General features: G+C 58.9%; 3 protein-coding genes across 5 annotated transcripts in view; 1 reads left to right on the forward strand and 2 right to left on the reverse strand.

The window, feature by feature from the left end:
- Positions 1–2,174: 2,174 nt before the first annotated feature.
- Positions 2,175–12,015, reverse strand: CBX1 (chromobox 1). Of its 2 annotated transcripts, none has more exons than XM_034070132.1 (5): positions 11,848–12,015; positions 4,974–5,149; positions 4,586–4,763; positions 3,655–3,749; positions 2,175–2,992 (listed from the first exon to the last, which is right to left on the reverse strand). In XM_034070132.1, the coding sequence occupies exons 2-5, from the start codon at positions 5,111–5,113 to the stop codon at positions 2,848–2,850; spliced, it is 558 nt and encodes a 185-aa protein (XP_033926023.1). In that variant the 5' UTR covers positions 5,114–5,149; positions 11,848–12,015; the 3' UTR covers positions 2,175–2,847. The 2 variants fall into 2 exon arrangements, with proteins under 2 accessions (XP_033926023.1, XP_033926024.1); XM_034070133.1 differs by having other exon boundaries at positions 2,634–2,992; positions 4,974–5,146.
- Positions 12,016–12,192: 177 nt separating this feature from the next.
- On the forward strand, positions 12,193–17,521 carry SNX11 (sorting nexin 11). 2 transcript variants are annotated; one of them, XM_034070360.1, is made up of 8 exons: positions 12,193–12,279; positions 12,807–13,050; positions 14,489–14,537; positions 14,671–14,757; positions 15,097–15,197; positions 15,392–15,490; positions 15,619–15,831; positions 16,554–17,521. In XM_034070360.1, the coding sequence occupies exons 3-8, from the start codon at positions 14,517–14,519 to the stop codon at positions 16,684–16,686; spliced, it is 654 nt and encodes a 217-aa protein (XP_033926251.1). In that variant the 5' UTR covers positions 12,193–12,279; positions 12,807–13,050; positions 14,489–14,516; the 3' UTR covers positions 16,687–17,521. The 2 variants fall into 2 exon arrangements, with proteins under 2 accessions (XP_033926251.1, XP_030898480.2); XM_031042620.2 differs by lacking the exons at positions 12,193–12,279; positions 12,807–13,050 and adding an exon at positions 13,887–13,976.
- A 2,034-nt stretch (positions 17,522–19,555) lies between these two features.
- The window catches only part of SKAP1 (src kinase associated phosphoprotein 1), a 130,010-nt gene continuing 123,844 nt past the window's right edge, over positions 19,556–25,721 (reverse strand). The window contains exons 12-13 of the mRNA XM_005141888.3: positions 20,237–20,354; positions 19,556–19,731 (exon numbers count right to left, since the gene is read on the reverse strand). Of these exons, the coding sequence (XP_005141945.2) occupies positions 20,253–20,354 (102 nt within the window). The 3' untranslated portion in view covers positions 19,556–19,731; positions 20,237–20,252. The remainder of the gene's footprint in view (positions 19,732–20,236; positions 20,355–25,721) is intronic.

The raw sequence follows: 25,721 nt of genomic DNA on the forward strand, positions 1-25,721 counted from the left end.
AATTGCCTTCACCAGGGTTCCAATGGGGTAAATGTCCTTTTCCTGAGGATTAAACCTCTCCTTATGGCACTGAAAGAGTCCATCCACAGCTGCTGCCGGCGCTGAGCCCAGCCCAGCTCCACACATGGCAACAGCTCAGGCAAGGGGAACACGAAGCATCAAAATCCATCCTCTGCAGTGCTTCCTGCCTCTCCTCCTGGCCTTGGGGGTTCTTACTGCAGATACTCCTCCAGGGCTGCTTTAGAATGGTGACAACATGAGGAGGTCACAGCCCCAGCGCTGTCACTGCTGCCAGCCCAGCACCAAGTGCAAGCAGGAAGCATTCATCCATCATCAGGGCCCTTGAACCATGGTCCTGCTGCTGCCTGAGCCCTCAGCATCCGCTGGGGATGGAGGAGCTGCCTCTGCCCCTTCCTGCCCCACTTGAGGCTCAGCCCGGAGCACTCCACAAGGACAATCATCCCGTGCCTGTTCCTCAGGAGGTGATGCATCCTGCTCCCATGGTACCACAGATCCCTATTCCTGGGTCTGGAGCCTGCCTGTAGCTCACGTGAAGCCCCCCCCCCTCAGTATGACCACAGGCCCACCTGGGGGGCTGCAGCAATGAGCATCCTCCAGCTACCTGCTGCTCTGACCACCACCAAAGCCTCCCCGCTCCATAGGAACACCAGAAACCCCTGGGGCAGGAGCCACGATCCTGCTCTCAGGAATGCTTTGGCCCTCTCTGTGCAACCACACAGGGGGAGAAGTCTCCTCTCCTCCACACACAGCTTGCAGCCCACAGCAAGCCCACACCAGGAACCAAAGGGGAGTCCCCCTTCACCCAACCAGCCACCAGCAGCACTGCCAGAGCTTTAGGAACCCATCCCTAAGCATGAAGTTGGGCTGAGAATGGAAGTGAAGGTCACTTACCCACCTCTGCTGCCGGCTCCTGGCTAAGGAACACGCGCGTCAAAGGAGGTCCCGACTCATCCTCTTGTCTCCATGGGTGAGACTGGGCTCTGGCCTCTATCCACTAACCTCTAGGACACTTCTCTTCTCCAGATGGAAGCCAACATAAACCAGAACCTGGGATCAGCTGCTCCAAGGCTCCGGCTGCAGTCAGGAGCCAGCGGCTGCCCTGGGCTGCACCAGTGCTCCCCCTGCTCGGCAGGAGCCGCAGCCACATCCCTGCTCTACACCTCCTCACTCATCGCATGCACAAAGAGCTGGTAGAGAAGAGAAAAATCAGGATTATAAATCTAAAATTTTATTGAGACCAAAAAATAAACCGAAAACAACAAAAAAACAAACAACAACCAAAAAAACCAACCCCCCCCCCCAAAAAAAACAACCAAAAACAACCCCAAACCAACCAAAACCCGACAGAGCTTGGGATGAGCTTCAACTCCAAACACGGACTTTACAGTTCAACAACGGCTTCACAAAACCTAAACACATGCTCTTAGAAAAGGTTTGTACAAGGCAAGTCTAGATACATACCCACCCCCCCAACCCCCCCCAGTGGGGCTCAGGACTCCGGCCATTAAATAGATGAGGATTTGTGACCAATCTGATTGCCAAAAACAGGACGAAACAAGAAACAAAACCAAGGAGTCGGGAAGATTTGGGGTCCCGCATCCAGCTCCAGCCCCAAGCTGAGGCCTCCTCCCAGCATCGCTTCTCAGGGGAGAATAAAGCATCCTCAGAGTGCTTTGGGTTGGAAAGGACCACAAGACTAGTTCCAACCCCCTGCCACAGGCAGGGATACAATGGAATTGGGTTGTTTGTGCTGTTGATTCCCTCTCCCTCCCGCAACGGGAAGGTTCCCAGTGCTGTGGGGCTGGCTATTGTCAACTGAAGGAACAAGTAGAAAGCTTTCCCCTCATCCCCCCCCCATTCTGAGAAATAGCACCTTGTAATGGAAAGATGGGTAGAAAGGCTTCTGAAGGGTTAAAACCCCCCATACAATGCATGTGTCAGTGGCAGTTCTGCTGCAGGACAATACGAATCACAAGTTTGCATTTTCACAAGTGTCCCCCCCCAGTTCCCTTTATCCCTCTCCCCATTGCTCTTGGGAGTGGGGGGGTGAGGATCCTGGCTCCAGAGAGCTGGATATTCACAGTGTCCCTGCCTCTGCCCCCCCCAGCACTGGGATCTTCCCCCCCCCCCAGCCCTGCCTTTATTCTGCTTCTCTGTTCTGAATTCAGGTTCTACAAAAGAGCTGGAAAGGATCTGGAACGTTGTCACCAGACCTCCCTCCCTCCCTCCCCAGTTAAACAAGAGACCAGTTTCCCCACATCCCCCCCACCCCCCTTTGAACCAATACACCAGTAAATAGCAAAAGAAACAAGAGAAGAAAGGAAACAAAACAGAAAACCAACACACATGCTACGCCGTAAAAATGCAGAGTTAACACTATTGGGAAGAAGGCTGTGGGTTGCTGAGATGGTCTTTGAAGAATAAGCAGTATCCATCTGCACTCCCTTTCGCCAGCCCACCCATCACCAGGGCTAGTCCTTCATGGAAGGGGCTTTGCTTCCTCTGCCCCAAGCTGTGAAATAGGCAGCTTTGAAACAAATACCCCATTTCCTCCCCTCATTCCCACCCCAGCATCCCCCTGCCCTTCCCTTCCTTTTCCCCCCCTCCCTCCACATTGAGCCGGGCTGGTTGGAATCTGTACACAGCATGAAGCTGCAGAAAGCAGTTGAGCAGCTGCAGGGCACAGAAACCATACTGGTCTCTTCAAAGGGCATCTTCTCCAGCCATCTCTATGCTCCCAACCGAGCAGAGCTGCGTTCTCCCCCTCTTGCTCAAACCCACAGTTCAGATCTTTATACAAAGGCTGGCCAGAGCGGGTGCCAGGGCTTAGTTCTTGTCCTCTTTCTTGTCATCGTCCTCTGAGGGGTAGGAATGCCATGTCAACCTCTCCTCATAGAACGAGATGACCACCTGGGGGCACTTGATGTTGGCTTCCTTGGCAGGGACCAGGTCGGCCTCGTCAGAGTTCTTCCTACAGGCCAGAGCAGAGGTGCAAGTTAGGGGGCTGCGGAGGGGGAGGCGGAAGGAACGGAGACCGGAGAGGACTCAAGAAGCAGCAGGAAAACGGGAATCCCTGAGGTGCTCGGGGGCATCCAAGTGCCCCCTTCCCGAGCGGCTCCGGAGCAGGGAGAAGCAGCACAGGAGCCCAGGGGAAACCGAGGCGTGAGTTGAGCGCTGCGTTGTCGGGGATGGGGAAGGAGAAGCCGAATGAAAGCTGCGGCCCTGCCCCCTGCCACTCCGGACTTCTGGCACGGTGCAAAAGCCAAGGGCTCCCACAGCTCCGCCTGCCTGGGCTGGCTCCCACCTGCACCGGCGACAAGCCCTGTGTCACTACAGCCAGAGGGGACACGCTCGCTGCCACGGCTCTGCTCTCCCGGCCATGACACCGTGCCCCTCCTTCTCCCCAAGCTCGCGCCTGCTGCAGGGGGGGGGACATCTTAAAGAGCCACACGACCCCCAAGGGCCCTACCTGCTCGTTTCACATCCACGTTAGCCTCAGCGCAGAGGGTCACCTCAGGCAGCGGAGCCATCGCCAGAGATTTCAGGCCAGGTAGCAGGGCCTCCCCAGGCGCGGGTCCTTCCCTCTCTGGCACAGAATAAGTGAAGAAGTGACAGCCACAAAGACACACTCACCACTTCATCAGGAACATGAGCTCCCCGCTGGAATCCGTGGCTCCGATGATCCGCTCGGGCTCGAATCCTCGGGCAAAGCCTCGTGGTTTCTCCGACTGCAAAGAGACAGATGCCGCTTGCAGCATCCCCCAGGACAGCCACAGCCCTGCCTGTGCTCACCACGGGAGCTGCTGGAAAGGCTGGGTCAGATGCACAGACCAGAATCATGGAATTCCAGCCTGGTTTGTGCTGGAAGGGACCTGAAAGCTCCTTGGGCAGGGACCCCCTCCCCTGGAGCAGCTGCTCCAAGCCCCTGTGTCCAACCTGGCCTTGAGCACTGCCAGGGATGGGGCAGCCACAGCTTCTCTGGGCACCCTGTGCCAGCGCCTCAGCACCCTCCCAGGGAACAGCTTCTGCCTAAGAGCTCATCTCAATGACTAATAATGGCTAATAATGACTAAGGCCAGTGGGGCACTGAGAAGACCACTCAGCTGTAAGCCTGCTGCAGAGAGTGGACGTCCTGCTGCGTCCATGGGGAAGTGTCCTGCTGAAGCTAAAGCAGAAGATCCAAAGCTGGTCCAACTCTTGTGCTGGCCAAGACCCAGCAGCTCCTGGGATGAACCCAGCCTGCAGAGCCTTTTACCATCCCTATTCCCAAGCAGCTACAAGCACCCGAAGCAGGAGGTCCTCTGCTCTGTCCTGTTCCCCCTCTCCAAGGGAAAACAGGAAACCCCTACCTCCTGTTCCCCCCCTTGTGCTGCTCTTTAGGAGAACCTGGTGCTCTAAACCCATTTGGTTCAGTTGAGTGCTAGGACTGGCTCTGAGGTCACTAAGAACAGCTGGAGCGAGGCTTTGGAGCGTGGCTTTGGAGCGTGGCTGCTCCAGCTCCCAGACACCATTGCCAAGTGTAGGGGTAGGGAGGTGAGCACAGGAGAACCCCACCCGGCCTCACCTCCTCCTTCTTCTTCTTTGGTTTGCTCTCCTCCCCTTTATCCTCTGTGTCGGACTCTGCTTTGCGCTTGCTCCCCTCGGACTTCTCGCTCTCATGTGCTGTTTTCTGGGACTGAAGGAACTCTGCAATGAGGTCTGGGCAGTCGAGGTTCTCCTCTGGCTCCCATGTGTTATCTTCACTGCAATCCAAGACAACAAGACAATCAGTGCCCTGATTAAAGCTCGAGGCATTCAGCACTGCTGCTTTCACCCTTAGGGCTGCCCTTGGCCTCTTAGCTCTGCTTTCCAGCCAAGGAGAGGCACAGGGACACTGAGCCTCCAGCCCAGGAGGAGATGCTCGCACCGGAGCAGCCCAGACCCACCTACAGCAGCAGCAGGGAGGCACTTACTCCGAGAAGCCCTTCCACTTGAGCAGGTATTCCACTTTGCCCTTCACCACTCGCCGGTCCAGGACCTTCTCCACCACATACTCCTCCTCCTCTTCCTCTAAAACCTCTTCCACTTTCTTCTTGTTCTGCTTTTTTCCCATTGTGCTGGCCAGTTTTTCAGCTTACGGGCGACGCTGCTAAGGGAGGAGGGAGAACCAACACGTTAGTGTCAAGGTCAGGTTTGCCTCTGCCAGGCAGCCCATGTGTTGGGTACACAGAGACAACGCATGGGGCAGGAATGCTGCTTTGGAGCAAACAGGTTCATCCAAAGCAGATAACACACAAAGAGCTGGGCCAGGATGGCAAAAAGGAGGCTCAAGCAGAGGCCTTTTTGATCTGAAGCTCCGGCCGTTTGATCTCCCTGATTCCACCCATATTCTGTCCCTGTTTTCAGCACACCATGGCTCAAACTTGCTGCTCTCATGTGTTGCTCATCGGCCTCGAGGAACGAAGCAGCACCCCACTGCTCCACACCCTGCCCTGCCCCTGCTGAGCCCCTCATGTCCCCCTCACCCTGTCCTCTGCCCTTTCTTCCCCTTGCTGACCTCCCCTTCAGCTTAGTTCAACCCTGCCTGCAGTGGCAGAAAGCATCTGCAGAGCTGTGGGGCACTGAGAGGGAGACAGCAGCACACTGCTGGTAGGAACTGTGAGTTACTGAACAGATACTCCAAGTTAAATACACACCACAGCCCTTGATACCGAGCTCCCTGTGCTCATTTCCTTGCTGCTCCATGGACGTGCCTATGGGATATTCATCCAAGTCACCAACTCCCCAAATACTCTTTTGCCTTTCTCTGTGCTGTTTGGCAGTTGAAGATTGCTGCCAGCACATCCAGGGCAGTGGCAGCAGGGATGAGGGTAACATGTGATGGGGCAGCCATGGGTGCAGCTCCGCTCCTCACTCACACACTGGGGAGTGCAGAGGAGCAGCAGCCCCTGCCAGAGCTTCCCCAGCCTGCAAGGAAGCACTTGAGAGAGCCAGAAACCACAGAGAGGCCCCACTTCCCTGCTGAAACCCAGCTTGGAGCAGTGAGAGCCCCGAGGGGCAGCTCATCCCTGCTGCTGGGGATGGCAGCGCCTGCCTCTGCCCTTGCATCCTTGCAGATGCTCCCCAGCCATTTCCCAGTTGCTCCCAGGTACACCAGAAGGTCCCAGCGCCGCAGCCAAGGCACCAGTGAGCATCTGTGAAGGGGTCTTTAGGCTGAAGACTCTGATCTCATCACCAGCCCTTGCTCCTGAGAACCGAGTGCGCTGGAGCTGCACTGATTGATACCAACCAAAGGGTCAGGAGGGCCCAGGTCTCCCCATCTGTTATCTCCGCTGTCACAGAGAGCCCCTGGTGAAGCTTTCAACAGGACCCAGACCACCCAAACCCAGCCCTGCAGCTCAGCCCCCACCCCAATCCCCCCCTGCTGCACTGAGGGACAGGACTCCTTTGAAATGCCAGGAAAATCCCTGTTTTCTGCCAAGCAAAGGGTCACACGTTACCTGCCTGGGAACGTTCTCGTTTTGCCACTCAGGTTTAGCATGAACCTTCTAGAACAGAATTCATTCCAGTAAATATCCCTGTGAACTGGGCTTGGTTTCAACCTCAGCCCAGACCTGGAGCTCCACACTGGCTGAAGGAGACACAGGGTTCAGCAGCATCCCCAGCTCTCAGGGTGCAGCTGGATGAGCTCCCTGGGGCACCAGGTGCTGCTCTTGGGGTATTAAAGGAGAAGGCTTCAAACGAGGCCCACAGGCTCTAAAGTTACCAGTTCAGACCAGCAGAGGCCACAGCAGAGGATGGCAGGGAGCACAGTGCACCCCAGAGCACCCATCTCTGCTGCTACCCCACAGACAGGGCTCGAAGGCAGCTGAGGAGCATGGAAGAGTGCAGAGGGAGAAGCAGCACTTCCCTGCTCGGCAGGAGCTGGATTGATGTGCTTATGCTTGGACCACGCTTACTGCCAGACAGACATCTTCCATCTTCCCTGTGCAGGGCCAGGCCCCAGTGGGTGCTGGCATCAGGAGGTGCTTGGTGCTCACTGAGTCCAGGCTCTGCACCAAAAGCCTTTTCCTCCCTCTGCTCATGTTTAGCACTAGAGATCTCCCTTGCTTTGCTTTGCTTTTGCTGGTGGTCTCAAGGAGGGGTTGGTACCCGAGCAGGGTGCAGAGCAGACAGGGAGGAGCTTATTCTGCTACTGCACACGTTGAGTGCTGCTCATGGAGCTCCAGCCAAAGGTGGAAACCAAACCCCTTCCAAGCAGCTCCCTGCCTTGTACAGACCAGATCCGAGGTGGTGCTGGGGATATTCCCACAGACAGGCAGCACTTCCCCCCTGGATCCTTATTTGATGTCCAGGACACCCAGTTCCAGGATGACGTTTTATTGCCCTACTCATCCCAAGGCAGGGGAACAACCACCTGGGAACATCCCACTGGAACAGCCACCCAGGAACACGCAGCAGAGAGGCTTTGTCCTCCCCAGCTCCTGAAATGCACTGAGAGCATCCTTAACCAGGCAGGATGGCTCCGGGTGCCTGTGATGGGGCTGAGAAGGAGGCTGAGCTCCTGACACCAACATCAGGCTCGGAGCCACCACCAGCACCTCAGCCCCAGCAGGAAGCCCAGAGGGGCTGTTTCAGCTGGGAATGCTGCAGGCAGCTCCTTCCTCCCTCCCCTCCATCCTCCTGTTCTGGAAGGGGCCAGAGCCGAGTGTGCCCCAGCTGAGGAGGTCCCCAAGAAGATGCTGATGCAAATAAACCCAGCCCAGAGGGGTGGATTGGGCTCCCCCTCCCTCAGCAGCCGCTTCTGTTCAGCTGCAGGCAAAGGGATTAAGATCAGATTGAGATGAGGCAGAAGCTGTTCCCTGTGAGGGTGCTGAGGCGCTGGCACAGGGTGCCCAGAGAAGCTGTGGCTGCTCCATCCCTGGCAGTGCTCAAGGCCAGGTTGGACACAGGGACCTGGAGCTGGATGAGCTTTCAGGTCCCTTCCAACCCAAACCAGGCTGGGATTCTATGATGACTTCAGTGGAAAGTGCTGTGGTTTCTGCTTGGAGAGGGACTTGTTTTGAAGGCACCTCTGGATGCTCGGCTGGATCCCCAGGCAACTTGAGCAACTTCCCAAGAAGGCAACAAGATCAAAGAGCCTAGCGGTAGAGTTGGCCTCAGAGAGGAGCTGCTGAAGCTCGAGGTGGTGTAGGACAAGCAGGTGTGGAAAGGGAAATGGAGAGAGGCACCAGAGCAATACAATAGCCCAGATCCAGCATTTTACTGTGGCAAAAGATGCAAACCCAAGGCCAGGAGCGCTGTGAGAAAGAGCCTGCCAAGGGGAGGGACCAATACCCCAGTGCAAAGGGCTGCAGCAACCAGAGTGTAAGCATCTGGCAGGCAGCAACCTCTGCAAAGCCCCCAGACACTCACTCAGGGCTGCTCCTTCCTGCAGGCACTGCCCTGGTTCTACTGGAGGCATTTACACCCCGGAGTACCAGCATCACCCTATACAGAGCCCTGCTCTGCCTCTGTGGCTCCTCATGCCTGCTCACAAGCAGGACAACGTGTGGGTCTGCCTCTGGATCCTGCAAACCAGAGGGGATAAGGGGATATCCATAGGGATAAGGAGATATCCATGGGGATAAGGCTGAGCTGTAGCTCACAGCACTGCTGCAAGCACAGAGCCAGCACGGAGAGAAGCTGCTGCACAGGCCTCTCACTGCACTGCAGTCGAACACGCAGCTCAGTGCAAGAGAAAGGGACTCAGCCCTCCCGGGGGCACAGACTCGTGCATGGCTTCAGCTGCAGAGCTGCTCCCCAAACCCTCCGTGTCAGGAATGCTGCTGTGGAACTGGGATTTCAGCCTCCTGTGCTCGGGAACATCCAAACCCTCCAGTCTGAGGTGTTCAAAACAAAGCAGCCAAAGCACCGGCTGGGTTCTGGTCTCCGGAGGAAGGGGGGAGGTTTGGGATGGGAGAGTTCCAGCTCTTTGGAAAGGCAGCACAGGGAAGACTCCCCCCGTGCTCTGCTGCCTTGTCTCCAGAGCTTGCAGATACACACACATCTCACACCAGAGGTGCAGGATGAAGCCAATGCGTTCTGCCTGGGCATTCTTAGGGAGGACAGACAACTCCTATGGTGTTTCCATGAGCAAACTCGTGTCTATGGGACTCAGGGCTGGGTGAGTCCTGCCTCAAAGAGATCTCGTCAGTTGTGTGCTGCCTAAAATTCAGCTTCAATCTTCTATACTTGATGTGTGAAATAAAGTTGGCTTATGCTGAAAAAATAGGATCAAGACAACTTCAGGATGCGTCTATGCCAAAGCTTTCCATTTGCATTTCCTGCTTATTCCCCAGCACTCAAGGGGAAGCTGAAAGCCTTTGGGAAGAGGAAAGCAGAGCAGGGAGAGACCGAAAGGATAACTTCTTGGTGCAGCTAAAGGGAAAAGGATCCAGGACAGACCTGAGCCACTGGGAAAGGATCCAGCCTCTGGTAAAAGGCCATGAAGAAAGAGGGGCTGAAGGCAGTGCTGCCACAGAAGCCTGTGCTAGTGGGTAAAGGAGAGCAGCATGGGTCAGATGCTGGTACCAAGAGAACAGCATCCAGCCCTGCAGGGAGGACACTGCCTTTGGAAGATGAGGAAGCTCTCCCCACACCCTCCTGGGATGCCTGGTGCTGGGCTCAGCAAAGGCAAAGAGCAGGCTAAGAAGAAAGCTCCAAGGTTTCACTGAGCACAGACTCATTGGCTGCATCTTCAAGGAGGAACAAGAGCTCAGCTCTGCTTCCAGCAGCTTTAAACCCAAACCGTCTCCTCCTCCTGCCTCCCTCCTTGGCTCCTGAGCACGCCAAGCGCATCCCGCACGCGCCAGGGAAAGGCAGCAGGGATCTTGCCTTTGAAGTGGGAAGCGGCACATGGAGGCTTCCACTTCTCCAGGACCTGGGAAGAGCAAGCAAACAGGCCTGGAAAGTTGGAGGGAAAGCTCCAGCCTCTGAGCTGAGGGCAGAGCCACAAGCTGCCAGTTCAGCCACATCATTCCCAGTTCAGTTCACAATCCAGCAGAGAAAGCACCTCTGGATTTCCGAGGAGCACACATGCAACAGGAGGGATGGAAACCCTGTCACACCACCAGGAATGGTGTGACCGAGGCAGACACAAGTGCTGAACTCCTCTAGATCAGATAACTGCTCCTGGAATGAGAGCAGGGATTTGCATTCTCCTTCCTTTAGTAGGGACAGCACTGCCCCAAGTGCTGTGGGATTCCTGTTTTTCCAGTGCCCCTGACACTGCGCTGTGTCCCTCTCACAAGCAAGCCCAGGTCCCTCCAGCACCTTCCCCTTCACCCTTCATCCCTATGGACACTGGGGCTGCATCTAGGGGCATCTCCCCAGTGCTCCCAGACCTGGTTGGTTTTGCCTCTCCCTGGCGCTGGGCATGGGTTAGAGCAGCCACATCTTCACCCTCATCATTCCCACTCCCAGGATCTCAAGCACTGATAGGAAACCAAGCCTGTGTCACCAACCGAATGCACATCCCTTCATCCCGAGCATCCCCATCCCCGCAATGCTCAAGGCCTGGTTGGGATTTGGAGCAAGCTGCCCTAGGGGAAGGAGTCCCCACCTGTGGAACTGGAGCTTTCATGTCCCTTCCAACCCAAACCATTCCCTGATTCTATCCCATCACAAACACTTTCCCCTCTCAAATGCACGGGGATTTTTAATTCGGCTTTTTGAAGTTAATAGGTTATTCCACAGGCAGGCCCTGGAATTCCACAGCCAGAAACCCCCTTCCCCTTCAACCCCTCACTTTACCGGGACAACACACGGGTAACACAACACAACTGCTTCCAAACCTCAACCAGCACTGCCCCATCGCTGGGACCTCCCCATTCAGCCCCTTGCCACCTCCTCCACACCAGGGACACATCCACCACCTCCTCCTCCACAGGTACGAACCCCACGTTGGCTCCACCACCTTCCCTTTCCACAAGCCCTATTCTTCCCCCCTAACCGCTCCATTAACTCCCATTGCAAGCGTGGATTGAATCCCCCAGCTCAGGAGCAGGAGGAGCTGCCCAGCCCCTCACTGTGCACTACGGGAGGGCAGCGCTGGCCCCAGTCCCAGCTCTGCTGCCTCTGCCCCTTCCCACCTCCCTGCTCGCTCCTCCGGGACCAGCCCCAACCCGCTCCGCACTTCCCGCTCATTCTCCCCGCCAAAAGCCGCCTCTCGTCCCCTCCTCCTTCCCGGCGCATTCCCGCAGGGACCAGCGGCTCCTCCGCTGCTCCCTTGGAGCCCTGTCCCGTCCCAGGCCCCGCTCCCCACGCAGGGACCAGCGGCTCCTCCGCTGCCTCCTTAAGCCCTGTCCCGTCCCAGGCCCCGCTCCCCACGCAGGGACCAGCGGCTCCTCCGCTGCCTCCTTAAGCCCTGTCCCGTCCCAGGCCCCGCTCCCCACGCAGGGACCAGCGGCTCCTCCGCTGCTCCCTTGGAGCCCTGTCCCGTCCCAGGCCCCGCTCCCCACGCAGGGACCGCGGCTCCAGCCGCTCCCTGAGCACACTGCCACCCCTAAGCCCGCACCCTCCGCACCAGCCCCATCTTCCTCAAGGGCTCCCCTCAGCTCTTCCTCTCCGGGCTCCGCTTTACCGGACCCAGCCCCTCAGGTCCCCCCGCTTTGAGGGGCTCATCACCCCCATTACCGCTCCCCCACACCCCAAACCCCCCTTTAACCCCCTCACCCCCATCTCCGGCGCAGCAACGCCCGGTTCCCCCCACAGCGCCCGAGCTTTACCTCAACACCCCCCCCCCTCCGGTCCTCCTCAGCCCCTCACGGCCCCACCGCAGCCCCCCCGCCCGCGGCCGCCGCTCACCTTGCACAGCCCCGCCAACCGTCGCCGAGGGAAGGGGCTGCAGAAGGGGCCCGGTCGGTACCGCTGCACACGGGGCCCGGTCGGTGCCGCTGCACACGGGGCCCGTTCGGTGCCGCCGCGGGCCTGGCCGCGCTCCGTCCGCCTCCCTCGAACAAAAGAGCCCGGCCAGCCCCGGTGCCCGCCGTGCGCACTGCGCCTGCGCCGCGACCCGCGCCCGCCGCGGGGCACCATGGGAGGCGTAGTCCTCTCCCCTCGCCGCCCCGGGGCACGATGGGAAGTGTAGTTCCGGCCGCGCTGCCGATAGCCGCTGCTTCCGCGGGTGTGAACTACAACTCCCAGCACCCCCCGCGCCGGAGGACGGGAAGCACCCGCTGAGGGAGAAGGCTCCGGTGCTGCCGCGCCGCTTAAAGGGGCCGCGGCCTGCGAGAGGAGGTGAGGGGGTTCGGGGGGGTGATCGGTGCCGGCGGGGAGCCCTCGGCCCGCTCGGGGCGGCGGCGGCGGGGCCGGGCCTCACTGCCCCCCCCTCCCCCGTGAGTGGGCGCTGGGCCCGGGCCCAGCATTACCAGGCCCTGGGGCCGGGGTTTGGGCCGCCCATGTAAACGGGGAGCCCCTTCCTTCCTAAGTGGGGCACCGGAAACCCGCTCCGGTGCCGGCTGTGTCCGAGCGTGACGGGCGAGAGCAGCAAGAACCGGGGCTCGCTCCTTGATGGGTGCCTCGGAGCGATGCGAGACGGTCCTCCCAATCCTGAGGCTCCCGTGGGGCTGGAAGGCGCCTGGACGTGACCGCGGGCAGGGAATGGGGCTGAGGGGGGCCCCGGAGCTGCCGCTGGTGTGTGCTGGTTCCATGCAGGTCCCGCTGTTCCAGAGGGATAGAGGCTGCTGGTGAGGCCGTGTCTGAGTCAGCAGGGAGATACCGGATAGCAGGGCAGAGATAAAAGCTGTCACTTTCTCTGTCCGCAGTGTGAGCGCTGGGGGCTGCATCCGGAACCGGGCAGGGCCATGGGATGTTCCTCTCTGCCTTCCACCTCTTCTCGCTGCCAGACCCCCAAAGCCTGAACCTGGGAGCACCGCAAAGCAGATGGGAGGAAGATAAACCCAAACCCAGCCGCGTATCTCAGGGTCCTGTAGACCGAGGCTTTAAGCCTTGAAAGAGGATTTGGTGCAACTGCTTAAAGCTGACTGGGAGCTGCCTCCTGCGCTGGGTGTAAGTTGATTTATTAAATTAAGATCAATTAACCCCAAATAAGGCATAAATAAGATTACACATTTCTTGGTCCAGCTCTGCATGGAGCAGAGGGGGAAGATGGGAGCGTTCAGACTCCCTGATCCCTGCTTTCCTGCAGCCTGCCTGGCTCCTCACCGCCTGCAGGGAGCCACCTCCTCCCTGTGGGTCCCTCTAGTTCTTAAGAGCACCCTTTCCATAGCTGGGAGAGTGAATTCCTCCTCTTGGCAACCCTCTGCTCTTCCATTCCTGCAGTGTTAATCTCACCAGGGCTGTTATGCAAAACGAGGAGCTCCAAAAGCAACGGGATGGGCAGCAGCATCCACATGGAAAAGGATGCTCAAACCCTGCTGCTGGCCTGGTTCTGGCTGGGAGCCCCAGCACGGGGGAGGCCGGAGCTCGCCCTCCTCCCGTGCTGAGCAGTGACTCACTCCGGTCCCATTTGGCTCCTGCGCTGCCCTCCTTCCCCAGGGGAAGGATCATGTGTGCTGCGGCGTGGGCTGGGCGTTATTTTGGGAGGTTCCCCTCGCCCTCCCCCTTTACAGCTCCAATTGGGAACAGCAGCAGCCTGACCCAGCTCCAACAGAGTTCAGCTCCTGGGAGGCAGCTCGGAGCAGGGCTCTGGGTGCTCTCTATCCCCCAAGCTTCCCCTCTGCTGCATTAACACTGTGTGTGCTCTGGGATGGGGTGGCTCCAGCCTAGGGAAAACACCTGCAAACCGGTGGAGCGGGATTTTTCCAGCGTGGCTCCAGCTCAGCCCCTCCCCATGTCCCAGCTAAAATTAGCTCTGTCTTCACAAGAGCTTCGCTTCACAGCTGAGCGTATAAATAAAGGCTGGCTCTCCAGTGCTGCCTGGCACTTGGCAGCTCCCATGGCCTAAAAGGCACCGCTCCAGGAATGGGGAACAGGTGAAGGGCTGCTCCATGAGCACCAAGTGCTGCTGCCTCAGCCCAGGGGCTCCAAAACCTCCTCCAACTCATCCCACAGCCGAGGTGGAGCCAGGCCATGGGATATGTTTGGTCTTCCAGCTCCCCCTGACGAGTCTGCGTGCTCTGTGTGCACACAATGTGTCTGTGGGGTGGGGGGGACCCTCTCTGAAAGGTTTTCACTGGATGGACTTGGGCTTTCCTGGGGGCTGGGGGGGTTATCTTGCTGTTCCCCCCCTTTCCTCCAAGCCTTGGCACTGTGGTAGTGCTGCAGAACAGGAATTCCTGCAGGAGCACACAGTGATGGAGCTGGATGCTCTCTTTGCTGTGGGTTTGAATGCATCCTCTTGATGTGGTGACTGAAGGGAGAGGAGCAGGCAGAGGGGGGCTGGAGAGGTGCCTACGGGACAGGACAATGGTGGGAGGTGCAGAGTCCATGTGAGACCCTCATGTGTTGAACTTGCTTCCTAAATCCTTCTCTTTTCTCCCTCCAGATGTTTCCCGCTGAGCTCTGGCTTTAGGATGTTGGAGAACCGAGAGGAAGTAAGAACCTTGCTGACCTGGGTTTTCTCTGCTCCTGGCTGGGGTGAGGGGTGCTGGGTCTGAGGGGCAGCTGGTGACGGGGGGGGGGCTGGCAGTGCCTCCCTCCCCACCTCAGGCAGTGCTTGTGCCTTAGGAGCTGACCACGGTGCGTGTCCAGGACCCTCGGGTGCAGAATGAAGGCTCCTGGAATTCCTATGTGGATTATAAGATCTTCCTCCACGTGAGTTGTGGCTGTGGGACAGGGGCGAGCTCCAGAGCTGGGCCGTGAGGCTCCTGGGTGGGTTTGTGTGGCCATGGGTGGCTGTGCTGAGCAGGGATGGAAGGAGCTATGAAGGGGGAGCCCTCAGCACCCTCCTCCTGTGCAGGTCTGAGATCCAGCTTCTCCCCTGGAGCCTGCTCAAGGCACTTTGAGCTCTTCCAAACCCCATTGCTTTGAGAGGTTCCTTCAGTCCCTGGGCTCTGTGCAGACAAGCTCCTGCCTTCCTCTGCTGTGCTGCCTGAGCATGTGGATTATTTCCATGTCGTGTGGATTATTCCCATGTTTGGGGTTGTTTTGCAGACCAACAGCAAGGCCTTCACTGCCAAGACCTCGTGTGTGCGGCGCCGGTACCGTGAATTCGTGTGGCTGAGGAGGCAGCTCCAGAAGAATGCAGGCTTGGTGTAAGCATGCCTGTGCCTTGTTCTCCCTCCTTTCCCCCTCCTGCAGGCAGACACTGTTTCCCATTGACCCACATGAGCTCAGGACAGATGTGGATAGAAACTCCAGGCACTAACAGGGGATACCTGAGCTCCTGGGTGTCCTCCTCCCGTGTCTCCTTGCACTGGGGTGATCTGGTTCTGCTCTGTCCCTGCAGGCCTGTCCCAGAGCTGCCTGGGAAATCCACCTTCTTCGTGGGCAGCACGGATGAGTTCATTGAGAAGCGGAGACAGGGGCTGCAGCAGTTCCTGGAGAAGTGAGTGGAGGGCTGGGGAGGGCTGGATGGAGGGACAGGACACACTGCTCCAGCCTGGCTTCAGGGATGCTGCCTGCGAGGTGACAGTGGAGCTCTTGCCTCAGCCGCCCTCCTCTCTGTGTGCACAGGGTGGTGCAGAACGTGGTGCTCCTCTCCGACAGCCGCCTGCACCTCTTCCTGCAGAGCCAGCTCTCGGTGCCCGAGATAGAGGCGTGTGTGCAAGGCCAGGGCCCGCAGACGGTGACCGAAGCCATCCTGCACTATGCCATGTCCAACTGTGGCTGGGTGCAGGAGGAGGAGAGCCGCCCCGCGCTGCTGCCGGGGGGGGACCTGCAGGCCAGGTAAGGCAGGAGTGAGCCAAGGAGCTGCCTGGAGCCCCCTGCATGGTTTGGAGCTTCCTTGTCCCACTCAAGGGAATGCATTGAGCATGTGTTCTCCAGCCCTGGATTCCTTGGGGTTAGGCCATCGGAGCTGGGCATCCTGGGCTGTCACCAGCAGCCTCCTGTGCTGCACACCAGGAGGGGGACCTGCCCTGGCCGTGGGCAAGGAAAGAGCTTGAGTCTCTCAGACCTTAAGCTGAGATTTACCAAGGTCTTCAGCTTCTTTCCTCCCTTAATCTCTGGGGAGTGAGGAGCCTTGGGAGGCTTCCAAAGCTTTCTGTGCATCTTGCCTTTGTCCTCACAACATGAGTGGGCTCTGCAGTTCCTTATGCCCATCAGAGCTTCACAGTGCTTGCTGCCTGCTGGGGAATTAATCAGGCATCTCCTTGGGGGGGGGGGGGTGTCTGGACACCAGTGAGAGACCTGCTTGAAACAGAGCCCTTCTGGCTTCAGGAAGGGCTCTGGGGGGTGAGCAGCAGCGCAGGGCCATGGGCAGGTACCCAGGCAGAGTGGCTCTGTCCATCCCTTGCGCCTGCAGCAGCATCTGCCTCTGCCTGCTCGGGGTTTGCGTGCGAGGGTGAGTGGCTGGGAGCCGAGGTTGTGCCGGGGAGGCAGCCGTTGTCTTGGAGACACGCGGGCACCTCAGCCCTGCGTCATTCCCACATCCCTGCCTCTCTTCCCAGCTGTGCCGGCCTGGGAAGCCCTCAAGGGCCGAGCTGCCTGGAGAGCTTCCCCTACTGGAGCGACTTCGGCATGGACGAGCCGCACTCGGACAGCCCCGAGGAGCCGCTGGGAGCAGGGCGTGAGGAGCAGTAACCGGTGCTGGAGACCTCCCCCTGCCCTGCAGCCCTCGCTGGAAGAGGGACTGCGGCCGGGGCAGGATGGAGGGACTTGGGCTCTGCAGGGTCAGCGGCTCCAGTGCTCTCTGCCTGTCCTTGATGTCCCCAGGCAGTGCGTTCCTATCGCTCTCCTCTGTGGAGAAGAGATGTAGTGGTTAGTGCAACCTGTGTTTGTTCTTCCCATGGCCTTTGCTCTCGGACTGGAGCAGCAGCAGGACTCAGGGGATCCGTGTTCTTGGGGTGTCCCTGGCCTGGGGCAGGGGAGGATGCTCTGGCTCACATCCAGCATAATGGAGGAAGGTTTTTCCTTGTGGAGCAGGGAAGGGCTCTTCAGTTTAGTCCCTTGTGTTCCCCTCAGTACCGCAGGCAGGGGATGCTGCATGTCCTCAGCAACAGCCACGCTGTGCAGCTCCTGGAGCTGGTGCCCACATGTGGGATGCAGATCCCATATCCGTGCCTGTGGCCTCCTGGCACAGCTCACCCTGTGGGTTGCCTGCACTGGGATGAGCATGGGGCAGGAGAATGAGGTTTTTCTCTCCTGCTCCTCTGAGGGGATGCCCCTTCCATAGACTCCTTCCTTGCACACTGACTGCCATGCAGGCAGGTGTGAGCATCCTCCCAGCCAGGCTCCAGTTAGCTGGGAAAGCAGGAGCATGCAACTGCCTCAGAGCCAGTGCCCAGCAGTGCTCGGGCTCTGCTGACTCCTATTGCCTCTCCCTGTCTCCCCTGCACCTCCTTCCTCCCCCTCAGCACTGGTGAAGGCAGAGCCGACGTGCTCTGACTTGAAATAAAGATGAAGTGGCAGAGAGGGACTGCGTGGTGGCAGTGTCTGGCCTCGCTGCATGGGCAGAGCCAGCTGAGCCCCGGCCTGGCTCAGTGCAGAGCCATGGCTCTAGGGACCAGAGGGGGTTACTGCATCTCTCACCATGGGGCTGATCCTGCCCTGGCAGGTCCAGGCAGAGCTGAGGGGTCCCTGAGGTGAGCTTTGGGGGGCTGGGCTTGGCTCTGGGGGGGTCTTGACCTCCCCCCAAGGACCAGGAATGGTTGGGAAAGCAAATGTCAGAAGTTCATGGTGCAGGGTGGCAGCTGCTGGTGCGCTGCGGCCATTGGCTGCCTCCCTCATGCATATTCATGGATATTCATGAGCTGTGCAGCTCCAAATGGTGCAGCTGTGAAGCCAGATGTGCCCATGGACCCGCTCCTGTGCCACGCATGCCCTTTGCTTGTGCACAGCCTCATGCAGACAACGTGCCCTCAGCCAGGGCCGTATCCTGCCCCTGGCACTCTGCTCCATGAGCTTGGCCTGGAACGGCTGCATCCTCCCCTTGACACCTCACCAGGAGCCAGCCAGTGCTGGCTGGAAGGTGGGTTTGGACAGGGCAGCCCTGGGGCTGCATCCCCTCTCCTGCCTCCTCACAGTCCCCCTGGAGCCCATCTCCCTGCCTCAGGGCTGCAGCTCTGCTGCCTCTCAGAGGCCCGTTTAGTGGTGCCCATCAGCTCTGCAAAGCTGTCGGGAGAACAACGACTCAGGGGCAGAGCTGGGCCTGGGGGGGGGGGGGAGCACCCAGCCCTGCTCATAGGCACCCCCCCAGGGGTGTGAGTCCTGCCTGATGCCCCCATGCAGGGCTCTGGGGGGTGACAGTGCCCGCTCCATGCACGGGGCCGGCTCGGTCCTGTGTCAGGGGGTGCTGGTACATGGGGATGGGGTGAGCACACAGAGCCCCCCCCAGCCCCGGTACTCATCCCCATCCGGAGCAAGGGAGGCCACAGCCCCCCCCCCTCCCCGTGCCCTCGCTGCCTGGCACGGCTCCTGCTGCTGCCACAGGGCTTGGAGCTGGGCCATGCACTCCAGACAGCGCAGCCCCCCCCGCCTGGCGCTGCCGCCGCTGCAGACAAAGGGCAGAGCTCCCCCCCCTGACCCGCACAAAGCAGCCTCCTCCCACCCCCAGCTCCTGCATCCCAGGGGTGGAGCTGGGGCAGGATCAGGCCCCCGGGGGGGGTATGTGTGGGGCTGGGGTGAATGCATCCAGGCAGGGCCGAGGCCTCGTCCCTTTCACACCAGAGCATCCATTCCTCCCTGCCTGGATCCCAGAGGGCTCCTGGGAATGATGCTGGAGAGATGGGTACAGGAGACAGGGGAGGCACAGAGCAGAGGGAGAGTTTCTCCTCCAGCTCCAACCCAATGGGCAGGGACCCCTTCCACTGGAGCAGCTGCTCCAAGCCCCTGTGTCCAACCTGGCCTTGAGCACTGCCAGGGATGGGGCAGCCACAGCTTCTCTGGGCACCCTGTGCCAGCGCCTCAGCACCCTCACAGGGAACAGCTTCTGCCTCAGAGCTCAGCTCAGTCTCACCTCAGGCAGGTTCAAGCCATTCCCCTTGGCCTGTCCCTACATCCCTTGTCCCAAGCCCCTCTCCAGGTTTCCTGCAGCCCCTTTAGGCCCTGGAGCTGCTCTCAGGTCTCCCCTTCAGGAGCCTTCTCCAGGTTCATCAACTCCGACTGTTCTGAACCGGGCACCAACGGGTCCCCTCCATCCATACACCCGCACCCCTGTGCCGGTACCCGGCTCACCCTGCGGGTGATGCTCCTGCTCCGGTGCAGCCCGGGGGGGTTCGGACACCCTCCCCGGGATGGCCGCGGTCTGCAGGTACCTACCACCATCTAGCGGCCCTGCAGCCAAGTGCGGGAGGAGGATCAGGATGCTCCGGGTTAATCCTCAGCCGTGGGGATCCCAACGGGCCTGGACCACATCTGAGGATGCTCAGAGCTGAGGCTGCGGGCCAAGAGCCGCTGCTTGCACCCAGCTCCGGCTCCAGCCCCACGGCAACGTCTGGAGCAGGCAAACACGGAAAGGAAACCGGCTTTATTGGGGGGTGCCACCCCCCGTGTCCCGGTGGCATTGCTGTGGGTACCACAGGGCAGGGCTCTGGTGATGGGATGTGGGTCTCTTCATGCAGCGGGTGCCTGTAGGGTGATGGGGACGGTGTCGGTGGTATCTCAGCATGGTCAAGGAGAGAGAAGCACCTGGATTTGGGGGGGGACAGATAGGGATGATGGTGGGAAGGGGACACTGAGGCACTGATGTGGCACAGAGGGGGTGACAAGGCTGGGATGTGCCTGGGTGAACGTGGAGGTCTCATTGCCCCAGGTGGGTACCAGGACTTGGCTGCAGACCCCATCTGCTTTCCCAGCCCTGACCCTGCCTCAGCTTCCCCATCTCCCAGATTCCCCCATAATGGAACCATCACAGAACCCCAGCGTGCTTTGGGCTGGTGTCAGCGCTGGTGGAGGCGGCTGCTGGGCTTCTACCATGTTTCTCCCCATGGAGTCTGAAGGATCTGAGACCCAGGGAGGGCCATGGGGCAAGGAGGCATCATCCCTCAGCCACATCTGGCTTTGCTGGGCTAAGCTGCTCCCGTGTAAAACAGGGACCAGGAGATGGAGCCAAAGCCAGTTCTGAAGGCTCAGCACCCTGAGGATGCTGGTGCACCCCAGAACAGAGCTGCCACCTCTGTGGCCCATCCCTCACCTGGGCTGATGGGTCCTCATTGCTCCTCCAGGTCATAGGCAGCTGCCAGGTAATCCTTTGGGACGATCCCGACCACATTGTTGAGTTCTCCAACCCACCATCCATACACGTTGTACTCCTGAGGGGACACAGTGGGGTCAGTGCTGGCACGCTGGTAAACCCATCACTGCCCTTCCCACCCTTCATCCCACCCCATTCCCCACCTTCACCCAGGGTCCTGCAGGCCATGGCTTGGAAGCTCAGCATTCAGTTCACCCCCTGGGGTGGGAATTGAGGGCTCTCATTTCAGATGCCAACCCTTGGGATGTCCCAGGTCCCAGCCTGGAGCTCTCTGCAGCCAGACTGTGCCTGGTTAACATGCCCCTTCCCAAGGTTTTTTTCCATGACAGAAGATATTGGAGGCAAATTGTAACAGGGAAAGCTTCTTGCACCCCCTGTGTGTGTGAGAGGAGCTGGCACACGCAGGCCCGAGGGGTTTGCCATCAAACCAGGAGATTTTCATGTATTATGTAAAGGAAATAGATGTTAACAGGGATGCACAGAGCAGCACATCCTGCATCCCACACGAGCTCCGGCCCCTCCACCTGCCTGGGGCATTTAATGGGTCTCCAACCTCATCCCTGCTTCCCAACAGGAAGAAAAGGGCTTTGCTCAGGATTGAGTCCCCGCAGACGGATTTTGCTCCTGATGCTTCCAGATGGTGCTGCCCTCACTGGAGCCAGGAAAGGATCCCTCGACACTCCTGGGGCTGGGATCCCACCGCTCCCATGGACTCCCATGCAAACCACACCCCGTCCATAGACAAGCAGGAGCACGGAGGGATGCGAGCCCCATCCCAGCCGCCAGGGAGGAAGCCTCCTGCGCTCTGCTGTACCCGGAGCCCTGGGGCAGAGGGGCCGATGGGGACCCCCGCAAGCCCCAGCTCTGCCATAGCCCGAACGGCAGCCGAGCCCCTCAGCCAGGGGAGGGGGATGCAAACGCGAGCCAAGGAGAGGCCGCGCCTCCCTCCCAGCCTTTATTTCACTGCGCGGTGCCAAGAAGAATTAAAAGCCCATTAAAGTCCCGCAATAACGGCCAAGTCCTCGTTTCCGAGTGCCAAATTGCACCGCGCTGCATCGTACAGATGTTCCTTAATTATGCTAATTTTTATTAAGCGATTAAAACGAGGAGAGCACTGGCACAGGGAGGCAGGAGCCCAGCGCAGCCTCCACTCGGCTCTCATTTACATCCTGCTCGCCTCGGAGAGGGAGGGAGGAGGGAATCTGAGGCTGGTTTTGCTGGGATCTACCTAATTACACGTTAATGGGGCCTCTGTGCTCCCAGGACCTGCGTGGACCGAGGTGGGGAGGGGGAAGTCGTTTGGTTGAGATGCTACAGACGGGGCTGAAAAGCCGTTTAGCTGGGAGGGGAATTGCTCCAGTGAGGTCGGTGCACTCGGAGAAGGGAGAGGGATGCTCAAGCTCCATCAGGGCTGCGGGAGCTCAGAGGCTGCACCCATGGGTGCTGCTGCTACAGCAGCTCCTGGGTCATTTCAAGAGGCAGAGCAAAGCTCCTGCCCCAGAAGCACAGCAGGGATGAGCAACCCCCTTCCAGGCTGGAATGTAACAGGAAACTGGATGTGAGGCTCACCCCATCACCCATTCTCCCAGCCCAGCCACCTATAGAGCCACCATGGCCTTGCTCTGCTCCCAAAATGCTGTGATTCTAGCCCAGAAGGATGAAATCCCCTCGAAGCACTTCTCCCTGTTCCATTCCTAAGATCCCTGGTGCGAACCCAAAGCAGACGCTCGTTCCCATAATCGCCCAACATCAGGGTGTTTATGGCCGGTTGGTGCATGGGGCCATAAAAAGCTTTATGCTGCTCATCTCCATCGACAAAGGGAGAAGGAAAAGGGGGGGAAGAAACAACACAACCACAACCTGGTTGCTCTCCCTGCCTTGCTCCACTGCTCCTCCAGCATCACCCAGGAGAGATGATGATGCTGCGGGAACATGGAGCCCCTGAATGGCCCCACTGGGGAGGACACCCCATATCCAGTCACCAAAGGTGGGGATGGAGCCAAGTGTCCCCTCACCTGGTGGGAGCCTCAATGTGCAGCTCCAATCCCCCCTGCAGCCCCCCTCAGGGAGCAGCACGGGCTCCCTTCCTCTGCTGATGCTCCCAAGCTCTCCTTTGCCACCGCTCTCCCTCACGAACAACCCTGCTGGGCTTCGGGAAGCACATTAATCATCCCCCTTCACATAGGAGATCAATGATGCTTTGATGGATGCCGAAAGAAAAGCCAATCACTCAGGGACTTATCGGTTTATGATTGCTCGGCCCCATTATTAGTGCTTGTGCACCATACATTATGGTTAGGAAAATGGAGGAATCTGATTCCTGCATGAGGGATGGTGGGAGCACGAGGGGTCGGCTGACACCGGGGAGGTTTATACCGGGTCAGCTATACATCTCCTTACCTCAAAACCCAGCCCGTAAGCTCCGGAATCAAGGGGGAGATGATCCTCAGGGAGCCAGAGCTGGAAGCAACTGAGGGATGCAGCTGGGAATGCCACTTCCTTGGCACATCATCCAGGATGGTGCATGGGGGGTTAATTTGGGTGATGCTCATCCTTTGCCATGGCCTGCCCCCATCACACTGCTCTTTTATAAGGTAGAGCCCCATATAAAGCAATGATTCCCATCTGTTTCCAATGAGTCAATTCCCAGCTGCTGTGAGGAGCTGAGGACACTCAGCTGGGGCTGGGGTGTTGCTGCTTCCCCATGTCCCATTGCAGTGCCTGTGCCAGGGTGTTGCAGAGTCCCATCCCAGCAGGGTCTGTGTATCCAACCCCACTGTGGTCCATGTATCACATCCCATCAGGATCTCCACATACCAGAGATATTAGGGGAAAAAAATAGGAATAATAAGTAATTATTCCAGTGCTGAGGCATTGCCACAGGGTGCCCAGAGAAGCTGTGGCTGCCCCATCCCTGGCAGTGCTCAAGGCCAGGCTGGATGGGGCTTGGAGCAGCTGCTCCAGTGGAAGGGGTCCATGCCCATTGTGTTGGAATTGGATGAGCTTTAAGACCCCTTCAACCCAAACCAGGCTGAGGTTCTATGATTAAACCCAACCGACCCATAGGCACCACGGCCCAAGATGCTGCTGCCGCTGAGCCTGTAACACCGCATCCATGGGGAACAACGGAACGACAAGGAGCGGATGGGGCACACATCCAGACGGCAGCAGAAGGTGCAGCTGGAGGGGACAAGAGCAGCACGGGCTGTGTGAGGAGCATCGGTACCGGTGCCACACACGCGGGGGGCTCCGGCGCGCTCCGAGCCTGGGGCACCGCGATGCCAGCACAACGTTTAATGTGCTGAGCCCATCTGTGCCATGAGCTCCCCGAGAGAGGAGCCTCCCAAGCTCCACATTGCCTTTAATATTCCCCTAAATCACCTCCCCGCCGCACTTCAAGGGCCATTGCTGCAATAGCGCAGGTTCATCGAGAGTGCAGGGAGGGAGCGGGGGGGCTGCGGGGATGGGCTGTGCCGGAGCGCAGCTCCCAGGGAACGGGGATCCTGTGCCCCTCGGACAGGGGAGGAAGGGAGATGGGAAAGGGGGGAACAGCAGAGGGCAGGGATCGTGTGGCTGCTGGGAGGTGATGGGCGGGGGGGGTGGGAGCAAATGGGTTGGAATGGGGCAAGAAATCACTGCTGAAGAATCGCTTTTATTGATGTTCCCTTGCAGACCCTATCCCACTCTGGAGAGCCCCATCCCTCTCCCCATCCTGCTTCAGAAAGCTCCTTCCTCCTCACATATAAAATGGATGCGGATGCTTGGGTGATGGGGGAGACCCCAAAACAGCCATAGCTTGAGAGGGGTGTGGGGCACAGCACCCATGGGTACCCCCCCATGCCCCTGCAAATGTTGTGTCCTCCTGAGATGCTCCAGCTCGGGTGCATCCCGCTCCCTGCCTCAGTTTCCCCATCACACTAAGGTTGATCCCCTCTTAATGTGGCTTCTCAATACGTAGACGGGGGTTGTAAGAAAGATGGGGATGGAGTTTAGCAGAGCCTGTGGCAATAGGACAAGGGGGAAAAGTGGCTTTAAATGAAAATACGGAGATTCAAACCAGATCTAAGAAATGCTTCATGCTGGGGCACAGGGTGCCCAGGGGGTGTGAGATTCCCCATCCCTGGATCTGGATCAGGATCAGGCTGGAGTGGCTCTGAGGGTCCTGCTCAGTTGGGGATGGCCCTACCCTTGGAGAGGGGTTTTAAGGGTCCCCCTCCAATCCAAACCATGACTCTGTGATTCTATCTCCCTGGCTGCCACCCCCAAATTGCCCCACATCATGTGTGGGGTGCAGGGGGGGGCTCTGGGGCTGCAGGGAGGGATATGGGCTCTGGGATGCAGGGGGTGTCAAAGGGAGAATGCTCTGTGTGTGTGTGTGTGTGTGATGCTCGTTGCCCGGCAGCGCATCCCTGCGTTGCCATGGCAGCCGCATCCACCGGCTCCCGAGCGACCCCGGCGGGGTCAGGCGCGGGTCGGCAGAACAAGAGAGCACCGGCGGCAGTGGGACCCTAAGCCCCGGCCCTGTTACCGCTTCCCCGGCCATACGATGCGATGAGAGCAGCGATGGGCGCGATGGATGTGTCCTATAGCGGCTGCCTCCCCACTAAGGTCACGGCATTCTCCCTCCTTCCTTCCTTCATTAACTCCTGGTATCTGCGGCTGGGGGGGAGCAGGGGGGGCTGTGGCTGAAGGATGGTGACAGCAAAGGGGTCATGGCAATGGAAACGGCTCCTTCACTTCCCGGGAACGTCCCGAACCGGGAATGTGCCAAACCAGCCTGTTCTCCACAGAGCACAAACCCCAACCCCTGCCAGCCCCGGAGAGCCTCCATCCCTCCCTTAGGATTTATGATCCTAATTAACTGATGACCTTGAAACGCGCGTCCTTGCCGCAGGGATTGCTGCAAGGGACCATTTCCCATCCAAACCAGGACTTGGGGGGGGGTCACCGGACCCCTCTGCCCCAGCCCCTTCCTACAACAGCCCCAAACACCCCAAAAGCGCCAGCGCCGGGACCCTGTGACCCATTCCACAGGCAAACTCACACAGAAGGGCCCGAATCCAGGGGGGAATCAGTGGGGAAAGGCAGGGAGGAGGGGAAGAGCTGTACCCCCGACACCGCTGGTTCATAAATAGCAGGCGGGGAGCGGCGGCTGTAACCCGGTGACAGCTTCCCCAGGACATAGCGGGATGCACTTGTGTTATTTTAATTAAATACTGCATTATGCTTTGTGACAACTTCATGGCTCCGGCGTAAATGAATCTGGAATTAAAGTCTTACTTAGGCATTCCACTACTTCCCCCCCCCCCCACCCCACTGCCTCCTTTCCCTCCCTCCCCTCTGTGGTACAAAGCAAAGGCCATAAAATCAAGATGTTTGCTCAGTTACAGATGGAGCAGCTTGGAAAAGAGGGGAAAGCAGAGGA

Source organism: Melopsittacus undulatus, chromosome 17 (assembly GCF_012275295.1).
Source record: "Melopsittacus undulatus isolate bMelUnd1 chromosome 17, bMelUnd1.mat.Z, whole genome shotgun sequence".
In the NCBI taxonomy this organism is placed as follows: Eukaryota; Metazoa; Chordata; class Aves; order Psittaciformes; family Psittaculidae; genus Melopsittacus; species Melopsittacus undulatus.

Bases quoted from the DNA above. Each gene is read 5' to 3' on its own strand.
- CBX1 (XM_034070132.1), bottom strand. From the start codon at position 5,113: ATGGGAAAAAAGCAGAACAAGAAGAAAGTGGAAGAGGTTTTAGAGGAA. The intron at 4,764-4,973 runs GTAAGTGCCTCC...CTTGGATTGCAG, and splicing joins AAGTGGAAGGGCTTCTCGGA to TGAAGATAACACATGGGAGC. The intron at 3,750-4,585 runs GTGAGGCCGGGT...GTCTCTTTGCAG, and splicing joins CAAAGAAGAAGAAGGAGGAG to TCGGAGAAACCACGAGGCTT.
- SNX11 (XM_031042620.2), top strand. The intron at 15,198-15,391 runs GTAAGCATGCCT...CTGTCCCTGCAG, and splicing joins CAGAAGAATGCAGGCTTGGT to GCCTGTCCCAGAGCTGCCTG. The intron at 15,491-15,618 runs GTGAGTGGAGGG...CTGTGTGCACAG, and splicing joins CTGCAGCAGTTCCTGGAGAA to GGTGGTGCAGAACGTGGTGC.